The sequence below is a fragment of the Parambassis ranga genome, chromosome 4, assembly GCF_900634625.1.
Source record: "Parambassis ranga chromosome 4, fParRan2.1, whole genome shotgun sequence".
Classification (NCBI taxonomy): domain Eukaryota; kingdom Metazoa; phylum Chordata; class Actinopteri; family Ambassidae; genus Parambassis; species Parambassis ranga.
Window position 1 is genome coordinate 4,205,716 of NC_041025.1, and position 16,010 is coordinate 4,221,725.

The following is a 16,010-nucleotide window of genomic DNA, read 5'->3' on the forward strand; positions in this document are numbered from 1 at the left end:
TGGATATTCGGTGCCAAATGTACTGTAAAACAAACCTGCTTTGTGTTGACAGGCTAATGAGGACAGGAGTGTGTGTGTTTGTGTGGATGACGAGAAGCTGGCAGTGAAAAAGAGAGGAGGTCTGTCAAGTGCACGGAAGATGTGGGGTTTGAAAGAGACACATGGGAGGAGTTTGTGAGCTTTTATGATGTTTTGTGGATTTATTTGGCTGACATTAGTATCATGCTGTGGCATCTAAGCATGTGACATGCCTGACCTTGCTACATGTGAGAGCGGCTATTAAAAATATATGCCAGACTTAATGATTTAATGATGTATTTTATGATTCATCCATTATCTGCACCTTATTATTTATTAGAAGGTGACTGAGTCTGGCAGAAGGTGGTAAGGCAGCACATCCCCTTTATTACAGGGCTGAAACACCATCTGCCTACTTACCTCTATCAAATGCAGTTATTTTTATCACTGCAAAGTAAATACAGAAGTGAGGCTGCGCAGTCAGGAAAGTGGTTTAATGGCGATAGTTATATGTGCGGGTGAGTCACTGTGTCCTCTCATTTCCTGTTTTTTATATAAGTCTACTTTGGAGATGGATGTGTAATCTTTGTAATGATCCTCAATTTTTCTGTGGATGCTCTCGTTCATCCAGGTCATAGTCATTTCCAAGAGCTTAATTCGAGGAAACTGGACTCAAGGATTGTTTTTTGAAGATGTTCCACTCCCCAGAGTGGCTTCTTCTGTTCTGCTACTGTTCTGGTGGGGAATCTGTGTTTTTATGTGTCCAGGACCTCTGTGGGTGGATCTTGCAGGAACTCACATTACCACACTATCATTGCCAAATTTGGGCACATAGTTGGAACCAAGATGGCGCCCACATGTCACACGTTTATTATTTATATCGCTAAACACTTACTACTACTACTTTCTATATTGCCGACTTATTCACTATATAGGCTCTGGATAGATCCCTTAGATTGTCCAATAGAAGTCTTCTTAGCATCCCCCCGAATCAACTCTCAGTCTGCTTATGTTGCTCTCAGTCATGGTCCAGCTCTGAAACTGTCTACCTCAGAGTTAAGGTCCATTACGTCTGTGTCCCTTCCTTCAAAAGATATATATTTGTGTTTGAGTGTGTGTATAAATGTGTAAATAGATTTGTAACATTTGTAAATCTCTGTTTTTTTCTTACTGTGTTTTAGCTACGGTATATTGATACCTTCTCCTAAATTCTTTTGTGTATGATGTCCTTGGATGTTTCTACTATTTTAAGGCACATTGAGTCTGCGCTTGCCGTAATAAATAAATACTTAAATTCTATGTTTACGTATCCCTACCAAATGCCAAGACAAATTCCTTATGTGAGAATGAATTCATTGTGCTTCTTCATGCAGATCTCTTTTTTCCCCATCTTTTTCCTGTCTAGACAAGAGCATGGTCTCTCCCGCCCTACTGTCCTCAGCCTCCTCTCTCAGAGACCATGCAGCTTTCTTCCAGTCAGAGACGATGAGGCCGGCCAATGACCCGAAGGAGCGCGACCCCTCCCACGTGCGGATGCTGAATGATGTACTCCGTGACCTGGAGAAGAGCTTCATCATCCCACAGACGGCGCCTGGAGTGTACAGGTAGGAGAGGAGTTACTGCCTCGTGGACGGATGGCTGTGTTCAGGTTTAGAATGAAATATTGTTACAAAGTTGAGTCTTGAGTTAAATTGAATATTTTATATCTGAAATGTCCTACTAATTAGGTGTTTAGTTAGTGTCCTGATGGGTAAAATATAGGCTACGCAGGTTTTTCCACCCTTCAACTCACTAATGAGTATTTATTTATCTCCCTTATCTTCAATCAATTAATCAAACGTTATTTATATAGCACCTTTCAGACAAAACCTTTGTAATCCTGAAGTACTCGGCTCTCCTCGATGGTTTTACCAATCACATAATAAAATGGGATGATTTTTTCAGTTTGTGCCCCCTAGAGTCATGAAATATAATGTTTATTTCTGCTGTAAGGTTTGACATTATAACATGAAGGTCTATGAGGATTGACTCATTTTTGTTGCCAGAACCATAGGCCACACTGAGAACTACAGTTTTTGCACTCCTGCAGAGGCAGCATTTCTTGGCCCTAGAGTTCACAGATAATGCAAACTTAAAAGTTCTATAAACATGATGTGTAAGAATATTTTTACACAACGTTAACCCTAAACCAACCAAGTACAATGAGTGTATAGACAAGGAATATGATGTTTCCTGCAGCCTTTAAAGTTAAACTGAGCCTTTTTATTTAAACTGGGTGGCTTTTTGCTTCCTCATGCACACACACAGTCAATGTGATCACACACAACAAAGCATAATGTTAAATGGTAAATTTAACATGCTGAGATAAAAATCCACCTTTCAGTACCATGGATAGCTCCACTCAACAACCATGCCAATACACTAAAGAACTTTAGGAAAGAAGTCGACAGTGCAAGAGTAAAACACGCTGTTCATTCAGGTTTTTATGGGCCTGAATTTATCAGGTTAGACTATACAGTAATCCTTTTTCTCTTTTGTTGGCTTGGTGAGCCGCAGAGGCACACTGAACTATTTTCTGTCAGTTATTCCATGCAGCTGAGCCCACATGTAGTATTCTGCTTTTTATTTGTATCAAAGAAGACTCCCAGTAAGGTTTTTTTTTGCTGCAGTGGGATTTTATCTGGGATTTCTTAAAGAAATCATGCACTGTCAGTAACTGTGTGACCCCGAGAAATAAAAAGACACACGTGCTTTAATGTTTCAGTTCAGTATATTGAGTTGGATTAGATTTTTTTATTTTTTTTTTAAGCTGCAAACATCGACTATCTAGAACTCCCAAACCCCAACTTTTCATGATGGTTTTTCTTTCTACTTTGTTACATCAGCTGTCGAAAGCCTGCCTGTCATGTGACTTTTTGCTTGCATGAGTGAATCGATGTTTTCTGATTGGAGGAGTGCAGGTTTTATTTAATTATCATTTTATGCATTTATTGTTTTACAGCACCTTGACAGTGCAAAAGGTTTGTTCGTGACAAAGAGTTTGTTTGGGAAATGTCAAAAATGTTTTGTTTTACGTTTAAACCTGAAATGTTTCTCCAGCAGGTCTGCATAGGGTCTTGGCTACACACTTTATATTGTACAAATTATTTTATTTCTCATTGAAGCAGTAATTGAACAATATATTTTAAATTAGCTAGTCTAGTCCGGAGATTTAAAAAGTTTGATTTGGAATCAGGCAGATAAATTAAGAAGTTTAAAGGACATAAATGTTCTGTCACTTCCTGAAAAGAGGACAGTGAACACATGACATGTTACAGAACATATCGTGATTTTTTTTATTATCTTAAAAAGCTGCATGCAGTTAAAGTTTTGTGTCATCTAGTTAGTGCTTGAAACACCACCAGCTTCACATTATGCTGGCAAGGGGAAAGAAAAGCTGGTGGGTTACACCTGTTTGATTACATATGGCCTGTGGCCCATGTAGCAGTGAACCATCCAAACATTTCCCACATTGCCTGTGAAACGTTTGGAAGCACTGCAGCCAAACCCACTCATTTAAATGCTGATCAGTAGAAGAGAGACTGTGAGGAGCTATAGGATGTATAGGAGCAGGACAACCCTCAATATGTGAAACTGTCTTTAAACTGAGGTGTGCTTTCTAGCATTGATAGGTAACTCACCAACTTCTCCTCTGCAGCACAGTTGCAAAACTTTCACATAAGATAAGAAAAATCCCACTATTTGCTTTTGATAATGTTATCTGAAAACAACTTGAGGTTAAGATCCTATGAAGCAGATCAAGTACAAAGAAGTAGATGGACCAAGGAAGTGTGGTGAATTTCTCTAGCCATAGAAACGATTGATTCATCCATGAGTCAGAACTTTTCCAAAAGAAGAAATTGAGTATTTGGACGTAATAGGACACTGTTTTAGCACATTGAAAGACATGAAAAATTGACTCATGAGATGATTGAGCAGCCTGATGGTGCAGTGGATAACACTGTTGCATCATAGTGCGAAAGTTGTGTGTTCTTTTGTCAAGCTGGCTGGGGGGCCTTCTGTGTGAAGGTCTCCTTGTAACTGAGAGGCTTGTTAACATAACATTTAGCATATATTAGGATAATAGGTTCTTTGCCATACTGTTTTAGCATGGCATTGTAGTGTGGAAATGGAAGGGTTAACATGTCACATAGTTTGTGTTAAAATGTCAAAAATGAATGTAATTAACATGTCCTTTGACGTCATTTAATCATCTTAAGAAAAAAAAGGATACCTTTACTTCAGCCTGTCTTAAACAGGGGTGGGGTTTATGGGTGGTAGAGTGGTCATCCACTAACTGTAAGGTCAGTGGTTCGATTCCCTGCCCTGGCTGCATGCTAATGTGTGTCAACCCTGGTTGCACCACTGGTGTGTGAATGTGTGTGTGCGAAAGGGGTAAATGTGAAGACGTATGAAGCACTTTGAGTATCCAAGTAGGTAGAAAAGCACTATATAAGTACAGACTATTTACCATTTTATTTCATCGTTTCATTTAGTGGACTACACAGTGGACTCCAATAATGCTTAATGTTATATCCTAATGGACACCCTTAGCACTCTGGTATTGCATGGAATTGCATGTTAACATAATATTTAACATGTGTTAAAAAGACATAAAACAGTAGACTCCATTAGCATATAGCTTTATCTATTATATTAACATGAAAAGATGAAAAGATACTTTTAGCATCTTAAGACATCAATATTGTACCAAATAAGTTAGCAGCTGAGCTGACCCTCATCCACTTTGCTAACACTAAAAGAAACATTACATTTTATTGAAAATTTAAAACCCTTTAATGCACATGTGTGTCCATTTCTCAAGGATACACATCTATAACTCTGTTTGGAAAAAAACAAACTAGTTCCTTATAGTTTTAGACACCCATAATAAACACATTCAGACATCAGCAAGGTCACTGTCTATACGCTTAATAGTTCGAGCTGTAGTTTTTATTAGCTTTTATTTTTCACTTTTATATGTGTTTTATATGTGTTTGTTTAATATCTGAACATTCAGAATCCACAATTTATCCTCAACAACATTTCATCATGTCTTCAGCAGAATTGCTGTATACTGAAAGATAAAATTTCAATAGACATTTTTGTCGGTGTCTGAATAGAATCAGAAGAGTTGTTCTGATTTTTTTTTATTATTCTTTAAAATAACCTCCTCTGTGGACTGAAGGACAAACAGTACAAACAAAGAACAACCAATAATAACAAGCATGACAAGCTGTTAAGATATCAGCAGTGTTAGTGGTGAATGGGTGGCTGCATCTCTCAAGTCAAGTTTTGTATTTCTCGTGTCAATACAAAAAATATAAATACATTTTAGACTGACCTTTTATTTGTTATAGTTCTAACTCTAACTACTAAATCCATAATTGTGACCCAAATGATCCATATACACGACTTCAAAGAGAGAGAAAGCACAGCAGCGTCTTTTCCTTTCACAAAGAAGCACAATTCATTTTTAAACGTGGCAGAAAACTATTTCATCCATGACATCTATGTGCTCCATGGATTGTGTTTGCACATAGAGTGAAAAATTAACTAGAGAGGCAGTGTGGTTTGTGTGTTTTTTACACAACCAATAAAAATGAGGCCTCTTTATTTCCTTCTTTATCTATCTCTGGAGTTAGCATTAGCATAGCATACATCTTTCATAACAAGATATTCGGATTTGCTCAGCTCCCAGATGTTGTGGCCACTTCTGGCTTATGTGCATATGCTTATGCTTCATTTCATAATTGTTTCTTTAGGGAAAAAAAACTTGAAAGTTAACCTTAACTTCAGGCTTAAAATAGGATATTTTGTGTAATGTGTGTAGGAGTCTGTGCATGTTTTCATAATCTCTTTATATTATTTTTAGAGGTGAATAGTAGTTCATAGATGAAAAAAAGTGGGTACAGAAAGGCTTGTGTTCATTCTCTGACAACAGAGAACAGACTTTCAAAATAAAAGCCCCACATATAAGAGCCATTTATTAATAACTGGAAATTAGAAAGAGAGAATCATCATCTAGTCCATTTAAAAACACTCCCTGGTCTCAAACAGTGGTTGAATGAAGTTATCCAGTGTTTTTCAAAATAAAAGCACATAACTGATTTCCATTAACTTCTAATACATCTACATACTTTAAGCCATAGAAATGTTTTACTTGAACAATTATAATTATGTTTAAACCTTTATACTTATAAACTTTAGTTTATACATTTCACCAGAGATACGTGAGAATTCAAATTCTGCATATGTTTAGCTTTAGATATAATTTCAGCTTTAAAAAATGTACATGTGTTTGTTCTATTAAACATATTCAGTGTCTTTTCAACAATTTTCAGCAAACTGACCTTCTCTTTCAGCCATGCAGGGCAAATCCTTCAGCATGCAGCAATCTAATGCACATTATTTTAAAAAGGCACAGTATTTCTGAAGACTAATTGTAAAGATGAGGGGTCAGCAACCTCTTCAATTATGGCTGTTTGGGTGCTCGGGTTCACAGACACATGAATAGTGCATCGTCGGGCATAATCACCTGGAACTCACCAAATTCAGAAATAAACAGACGGTAGCTAAATATACTCTGACTTTAATCCTTGTCCTTGTAGTAACAAAAAAAAACACAGTACAGAATCAACATACTGTAATACCCAAGAAAAAAAATATACAACCCTACCCTCTGTAATATTCACATAGTCCCTAAATCACATGCAGCATGTTGGGGCAGCCATGATTTAAATCCCCAGTCAGCTATCTATCTTGCATAGAGTGCATCCACTTCTTTTTCAAGTAGTTCTACATATGGAGCAGAACAGCAATAATGCAACATAAAACTTGTGCTTCACAGTCTTTCACACATATTTATTCCTTCTGACAAAATAAAAGGAAGAGGGGGAATAATTTAGAGTCTGCAGTGTTTGATTTTTTTTTTCTTTTCTTTCAGGCAGTGGCTTTTTAGGTTCACGTAGCAGTAATTCATTGGCTCTGCATGGTCTGTGTGCAGGAAAGAAAGATTAGCTGATGAATTTATTTTCAGTCGAACTGTCCTGGTTTAAGAATAAACACAATAAATCATATCAAATTACATTTAGTTAGGGACAGCTGACCCTGACTGATAGTGAGGACTTTTATTCTCAGTAACTATAAGTTCTACACCTCATTTTTTTTATTTTAGCATCCAAACAGTGACTATACACTCCGTCACCCCACCACACACACACACACACACAGAGCACTTTAGCTGTCTACTTTTCCACCAGATTCCAACAGAACAAATGGCCTCTGCTGTTCAGTGTTATTCACAGTTTATGGCAGTAATAGACATGTTAATTGTTCTTGACTGCCATTAGCATCTGAGCTAAAATTAGCTGCTCCATCATGCTTGGAGAGCATTAAGGTTTAATAGCACTCATTTATAAAGGAAGTTACCATTCCCTCACAGGACTGAGAAAATTAGTCTAAGAGTACAGAATAGACTTTTAAAAGGTTTACTCAGAAGACCTGAGATGTATTTTAAGCAACATAAACACACAACCATGGTTTTTTGATGTTCTTAATGGTGCCTGTGATTTGTGTTTTTTGTTGTGTGTGCAAAACTTGTGTTAAATGACATGCAGTTTAACAAATCCTCCCATTCACGGTTGATCTGACTGCTATTTTCTAGGGTGTTTGGTAAGTCTGTGCAGACTTCTGTGGTAAATATTTCAATTCAAAGATGCAGCGGCTGCCGACACAGGAATAAGGTTCAAGGTTGTAGATCGCCGTGGAAACCAAGAGGTTCTGTGTGTGTATCAACGGTCACACAAACGCAAGGATGAACAGCACTCTTGCTAAACTTTATGTAGATGAAGAAAAACTGTTTCCCAGCCAAGGTATAGAACAGATAAAACAGATGATGGTAATAATAAATACATAATATTAAATAACCAAATGTTAAAAGAGCAAGCAGGCATGTTTGAATAAGTGCAGAGCAGAGGACAGCGTATGGCCCAGACTTTATGAGCCATCATGATGTTTGTTGCTCTGGTTCTGCATCCGCTGATATAAATGTCCTCTAAAGAAGGGAGGCTGCCGTTGGCCAGTTTTTTAGCAGTTTATCCACTCTTTGCAGTGCCTTCCTGTCAGTCACAGAGCAATTGCATACCAGACGGTTACGGAGAATGACAGGGCTCTCTCCACCACATCAACACTGAGACAAGCAGGCTTCAGCCTCCTCGTTAAATAGAGGCGTTGGTGAGCTACTTGCAAAACTAAAGACAACCAGTTGCTGCAGTTCCTGGAATGGTCACTTGAGGCTTGCTCTAAAAGTGAGTTCATCCCCAAAGACATCTATGATGAAAACTCAAAATGGCATAATCCCAGTTTAACTCATGCTCCACATTTTTTTTTGCCTTGTTTGTGGATTAGTTGACAGTTAGACTGCATCAAGCAATGCAATGATGGAACAACTGGCACCCATGAGTGTACCAAAGATGGTTTACAATCATGTTAACTGAGCTGTGATTTTCACTGCAGAGGAGAGAACATGATCTTAAAGCCACCAAACAGTTTTTTCCTTACAATAACACAAATAACTTCTTTTTTTTTAACACCAAAACTGTATATTTTAGGTGAAGATTGGTCTGGATCTCAGCAGTAACTGACACCTGGAAATGTTAATGCTAACACGTTTGTAATGCTGAAGGATTATGGGAACACGCTACCATTTTATAAAACGGGGTAATTCACTGTCTACCCTAGAGTAAGACATGCATTTTTGTGTCAGTGCATGCATTGTCTTTGGTCTGGCAGCACCACTGGTAGCCTAGCCTAGCATTGTCAATGGGCTCCAGAGTAACCAAAATGCAAACTTTCATGCTAAATTCAAAGGTATTAATCCAATATAGTACTATTAAAAAGTGCTTCTTGTTTAAAATGTGCGTAGTGCAGAGTAATTCTGCCTATTGTAACAACAACCAGGTGTTTCGGCAGCTTTTTTGTTGACCCCCACAATTTCCCTGTGACCTGTAGTTCCCAACCCACGTTTTGTAAAGGGATGTTTTTTTGTTGTTGTTTTTTTTGCTATGCCTATGTCTATGCACAGTGTTTGCATTAGAATAAATATGTATGAGTTTTATGTTCTAGTTCTCTACAGAAAATGACTTATGATGTTAAAGTCCAATAAGTTGAAAACAGTTCTGTGGTTATCATTCATGTAAGGATACATAGGCCAAAATATTTCACACCGACCAGCCTGCCCAAGTGCAGTAAAGTAACATCTATGTCTGCCTTCACCTTTCTGCATCAAATTAACATGTTTAACAAATGGAAATATCAATGCAGTGTTATAATCCGCTCGTTGAGAATAAGTGATGATATCTTAGTTGCTATGAATATTTCAGCCAGCATGGTGCATCCCAGGTTAAACCTTTGCATGATGCATTAACACTGGGAAATAAGCGTTGAATTATTGGAAGGGCAACTTGTTCAGCTGCTTCCAACATCAGTCGAGCTCAGCCTAACTTGCTCTCTTCATTCACTCATGTTACATTTATATCCCAGGTGTTGGAACTCCAGCAGACTTTATCTAGGCCAACAACATGGAGTAACCACCGCTGACTGGTTGGCCGATTAAACCGACTGTGAGACATTGGACCCAGGTGGAATTGGAAGCGATTGATGTTTGCTTTAATGTTTACTTTGACTGTATGAGTGTAATATCATAGGGACACAATCAGTCAGATCTTGAATTCCTCTACTCCCTGCCTCCTTCAGCCCCACATGAGGTACAGTAGATCCAAGAAACATAAAACATAGCTGTGAAAGTTGATATTAAAAACTTTTAATTCAAGCTGCAAATATAAAGTCAGTGTCAACAATCACTGTATTACCAATAATACATATTGGGGATATCCCCAAAAGATGTTTAACTTCACTTTTATACTTCTGTCTGCCTGGTTTTTGAGGCAAGAAGGTAATAAGAAACAGAAAGTCTTTATTGTCATTGTATATATTTCATATAACACAGCATAAATGGAAATTTGGGAGCACTGCTCCATTCAGTGTTTGCATCAAAATCAAAAATAAGAATGCCAAAAAATGAAATAAAGACATAAACAGAGTAACAGTAGTTATATAAATATTTACAATGGTTATTTGTGCATTGCACTGACATCATCACAGTTGTGAGTAAGTGGCTTGGTAGCAGCTTCACATGTACTAAAAGTCTCAAACGAAGGCCATGGGTCAGGGTGACAAAGCACAGACAGTTAAGAAGCCTCTTGATCCACCCTACTTGGGAATCTGGAAGTTGGACCTGTGAACTTTATATCTATTTGATATATTTACTAACAATATAATGTAACACCACAATAAACCAATCATCTAGGCCCAATTTCCAGTTTTCTAAATCTCCTATTGCCAAAGAAGGGATAGGCCAAAGTATTCTCTCTTTGTATCACAGCACACAGACCCACTGCGCGATTGTCAGTACTGAGTGGATGCTGTAGCTCCCCCTTGAGTTACACCTGGGACCAGCAGATGTGTTAAACCCACTTTGTTGTGTTGCAGAGCAGCAGGTGGTCTCCATTAAGACTGAATGCCAAAAACAAAGAAAAAAAAAAAGATCGATAGCAGATGGCTTACAGACACACTGAGGTGCTTCAAAAAGACCTCTTTCCTAACAGGATACTAACAGTCAGCTGGTGGACAGACAGGTTTTTGAGCATTTCTTGGTTTCTCTCTCTTTTAACTGTATTTCTGAATCTTTTTTTTTTTTTAAATCAATCATCACTTTGTTAAGTGATACCAATAGCAAGTGGCATCATCTGGTGTTGTGATGTGAAGCCGCAGCAGTTCCTGCAGGTGCCACTGGAGGCAGAATCCATAAGTGGGTCAAACCATGCGGACCTCCAATTTAAAAAAGAAAAATCACAGCCTGGTACAAAAGTTAGGCACATATACACTCATTTGTCACTTAGAGTGACTTACTTCCACTTTATTTTGTCTGACATACACTCACCATGTCTATCTGCCAGAGCTGACGCATGTTTCCTGTTTTGATCAAGGTTATGGTGTTAAAGTTTCTAACTCTCTCCATATCTTTGCTTCCTACTTGAGCCTAAATTAACATGGGAGGTCTCTATCAAGTTCTTACTATTCATTGTTCATGTCTCTCTCTCCTCTCTCTCGCTCTCTCTCTCCCTCTCTCCCTCTCGCAGACACTGCTCAACTGTGCTCAGATTTAATGAAGCAGATAGTGTAGGCTGACGGATCGTACCACATTATTCTTTTTTGTAATGAAAATAGTTATAGTCTTGTTAGAGATGAGAAAGTTTGGAAAGTCTGGTCTGAAACAGAAACAAGTATTAATACAGCTCAAGGAAAACAAGGATAACACACTGTATCTACATTACTTTGTGGCCATGTGACATGAATGAGAATAGGCACGTTTAAATTCATGTGGTCTATGTGCATGTGATGAGCATCACCAACCTGCAGCGGCAGCTTAGTATGATGTTCCAGAAGGCAGTGATGCTCACCTTGAAGTGAGATCAAGTCTGACGGAAGTCATTCGTGACTATAAATGTCAACCATATTTAGTGTATTTTATGTTTATGTTATTGTTTATTTAAACGTTGACTTTAAACACCAAATTTACAGCAGAGACTAAGAATGGCCTCCAAAAGAAACAAAACGAAAAAAAAAAAAACTTAGCATTAGCATAAGACATAGAGAGTAGGTCAACATGGGCATTATGATAACTATGATATGATATATTGCATTAGGCGAAATGTCCTTTAGTCTTTGTGGAGGTCTGATATCATATAGTAGTTTTCTGCAGTGGATACAGACTCTTCACAGTTCTCTGACTTTGAATCTAAATTGCGTGTTGAAGGTCAGCGCTCCTTCACAGGCAACAGCTCACGAACCTGCGTCTTAACAGATGAAGAATCACTCCATTTAATCTTTAAGTCTGTCCGTTCAGCCACTTTAAGAGAAATCAATGTACTCCAGCCCCAGAGAGAGCAACACTCTGCAGCGTCTGCCATTCTGACCTACAAACGACTACCCTGCCATACCCCCAAAGGCTCGTCTCTGTTTTTGCTTTGTGTGTGTGTGCGCGTGTGACTGGAAGACAAAGAGGCACCGATAGCGGGGTCTTTTAAGAGCCATAATTCATGTGGTACATCATGTTTGTGACATGTTAAGCAGAGGTCATATATGAAAGTTTTCACGGACGTACTTGTTTCACTAGTGTCTGCACTTGATTCTATGTGTGTGTGCACATTGTTAAAAGAGTTTAATTATTATTAGTCTAAAACTTTGCAATTTAACATTTTTAAATGTTAAAGCTGCCAAAATCTAAAACAATCAGTTGTTTTTATGGTATCTAAATACTGGTTTATGCAGTAGGTGCTCCCTATTAAAAAAACTAAAAGGGAATTCTTTGTTGTCAAAGTGTGGAATTACAGCTGGAACTTCCTCCCTGTGAAAAGTGTCCTTGGGTTAACTGTGATTTTACATCATATCCTGTTTATTCAAGTACGTTTTCAAAAACTTCTTTCAAAAATGTTCTTTTTTTAGTGCAAAACCTGGCTTGTTTAAGAGCCTCTTTTACAATTATTACAATTATTTTGTAAGATTAGTAGCAATCATTTTGTAAAACTGGCACTTTTATCTTTGTATTTTATGTTTGAATGCAGTTTTATACTGCTGTGCCGCAAACAGGCAGCATTATGTTTTATCTTTTCGTAAAACACAATTTCTCAGAAAGCACTTTGTCACAAATAAACTAAGGAATGATCTGTGCAGAATTCTAAGAAACACACACACTTATGTTTACTGGCAGCTTTCGTTTACAATCAAAGCTGCCAGCACTGACTCCTGATCTGGCCTGCTATTGCTGCCCCTCGCTGCCATCTTGCAGCTTTTCTTGTAGGTAGTCTTTTAACATCTGTTCAAGGACTGCAGATAAAAAAAAAGGAAATGAAAAAAATAAGATATATCTACTTTATTTTCTTTTATCCTCCTCAGGAATCTGTTATACAGCCTTCCAGGAAAGACACCTCAGTTCTCCATCCTCAGGTTCTCCCAGGAAGTCGTCCTGCACTGCAACGTCACTAACAAAGCCTCCAAAAACAACTCGGCGAACAAGGAGGCGCCATGCCACAGCTCCACCAACCAGTCTCTGTCCCTCATCCTCAGAGCCATCCGGTCAGCCGAGAGGCTGGTGTGTTTCGGCTTGGAGTTGTTTGAAAATTACCCCAGCGACAGAAAGTGATGGCCGACGGCACCAAGCAGATCAGGTTCATAGAGTTTAAGACATTGAAAAAATGTGAAAATACAACCCTCTTACTGATCTCATCCAATCTGACTGACGCAGACACTGCTCAACAAAATGAGACTTTTAACTCCCAACAAAAGAGTGTAAAGGACTTTTTGAATTGATTTTCATATTGAGGGTTGTAAAAAATCTTTCTGATTGATGAATGTATTGAGTTGTTGCACATTACCTTTTTGATATGCAAATGACATCGATATGATGGGGTCATTTAAATTGCACTAAACTTATCTTACAATTAATGCTGAGCAGTAGTTGAAGAGATCATTTTTGGATCATTACTTTATCTTCATAGGGTACAACCCTTCCTTCTCTTCCCCAACAAAAACTTCAAAAAGGGTCCTACATGTGCTTACATTGTATTTGAACACACTGAGCTAAGGCCAATTTTTGTCAAATAGTCCATGTTCTCTCCACGCAGTAAGAATAGATGAAACTTGTTAAATCAAGCCCATCCTCACCAGGAAAACCTAACATCAGGGTCGATGTTTCAGTCCTTGAAACTCATCTTCATGGTAGCCAAAAATGGTGCAACAGACTATCCTCTACCATTCACCTTCCCCTTTGATGCGTAACCTTAAAGGTAGAGTAGGAAATTTCATTCTGATGCACTTTTTGTTAAATTAGTGTAACTTCTCTTTACAATCCGATAGCAACCAATTAGTTCGACAGTTTTGCTTTAAAACAAAGAATATGAATCATCTGTGGAAGCTATAAAACACTAAAAACATCAGCCAATCCTCTGGGATGACCCTGTGCGGAGTATTGGCTGGTTGTCACTCTCTTCCTGCTCTGCGCGCACCAGAGAGGTACATGCATGATGGCCGAAGTCACAGACCGCAGCTTGTCTTCAGGTAATGCGCGTCCATGTCATTGGGAGGCATGGCTTCAGGGTGAGCTCCAAGAGAAAGGGGCATGTGTTTACTTTTAAAATCTGGCTGACTCTCACTGAGTTTTCAACATCTCCCACCCTACCTTTAACCAGTAGTTGTTTTTTATGCCAATCATAGCCGTGGTTAAGTTTTGTTAAGCATGGGCAAAAATGAAACTTAAGAGCCGGTAAAAAAAAAACAAAACTGGACGTGGTGTCAGGGGAATTCGAACCCTGGACTCTCGAGCAAATGTAATGGGTATCAGGCAATACCCATTACATTTATACCTAAAAATGTTAGTAAACTATTCACATTTTACCTTAATGAATTGAGGGTTACATATAAGCCAATGATAAAACTGAGCCACCAGAAAACTGTACAGATACTGATACAGTAACTGCAGTTAGGAGGTTTTTCAGTGTATAACGACTGAGAGTTTGGAGTCCCAAATTAGTGATCAATGTCCACAACAATATATATTGTTATAGCCTTACTTGGGAAGTTAGCAAAGTTAGCATAAGAGTCATGGAAATCAAAATATTGATTTTTTTTTTTTAAATCAATGATACGCTGTAAAATGTTAATCCCCAGTAGGAAAGGCCTTGCTTATCAAAAAAGCCATTCTATAATCAGCATAGGCAATATCGCCCTTAGCTGGTCTAAATCTTTGCAAGCCATGGCGTCTTACTGTAAAGGCCTGTTGCTATTTTTAAAAGAGCAATATTACACTGAAAAGCACATTGAAGGAAATTCACCGTGCCCTACACGAGGCATGGGCAGAAAAGCATCTAAATGCAGTTAGGAGTGAGTGAGTGTGTTTAACCACACTGGCCTAGAACAGAAACCTGGTTACTAGTGCCTCTGGCTTTAGCCTGGAGCCTCAAACAACTCTCACTGCAAGTGTTTAGCAGCTGCAAGCAGGCTGGAGCCTGTTAGAGGGAGTGTGTCCTTGTTTGATATAGACTGGCTTAACATGCTGCTAAAACTAGTACATCTGCTCAGAATCAGGTGAGAAGACACAGATGATGACATGTCCTTCACAGGCAGAAAGACAAGAGACACAATCTGTTGTAATTTAGATTTATTGAGTGTTTGGCTGCTCAGAAATGCCATTCATATTTCTTACAGACCACATACAACTGAAGGTTAATGTCAGAATGAGCACCAGCACACAGAACACACCAGCTGTTTGAGGACTGCTTTCCTTCCATCACCTTGCTGTCTGTGGCAGCAGTCATGACGTCTTTCTGCCTCTTTAATTCTTCACACATTATTTCTCTAATTGCAGCAATCTCTCTCTGAGACTAAGGATTTTAGGTGTGTTCACACTTGGTCCCTTTCAGCCCTCTAAACCAACTTAGCATTTTTTGCGCTCCAACCGTACCCAGACCCCTTTAAAACGAACCCTGCTGAGACCACCTCGGGAAGTGGTCTCAGTACGGTTCCTCAATCGCTTCTTGTGCTCATATGTAATATGAATAACTCTATTTTCCCTATGTGCACTAATTTAACCAGGAAAAACACAGGAGGAGGCAAGCCAGCAGCAGACATCTGCTTCAAGTGAAAACTACCCAGAATTCAGTGCAGTGGGGGTCTGAGCGCTCTAGAGGACTTGTTGTGGACAAAAAGAGGACTAAGGCCCCAACAAATCTGAACTGGACCAGAAAGAGAACCCGGCCCTCTATGTAATAAAAAAGAACTGAGGCCTTTTTCTGTTAGTCCACTTTTTGGTCCACTTAAAGAGAACTGAGTTTGGT

The 16,010-nt window shown here is 38.7% G+C and overlaps 1 protein-coding gene across 1 annotated transcript in view; it reads left to right on the plus strand.

Annotated features, from left to right (window-relative positions):
* naaladl2 (N-acetylated alpha-linked acidic dipeptidase like 2) overlaps positions 1–13,321 on the plus strand; it is a 282,516-nt gene extending 269,195 nt beyond the window's left edge. Inside the window, exons 14-15 of the mRNA XM_028404275.1 lie at positions 1,424–1,622; positions 13,075–13,321. Of these exons, the coding sequence (XP_028260076.1) occupies positions 1,424–1,622; positions 13,075–13,321 (446 nt within the window). The remainder of the gene's footprint in view (positions 1–1,423; positions 1,623–13,074) is intronic.
* Positions 13,322–16,010: the final 2,689 nt, after the last annotated feature.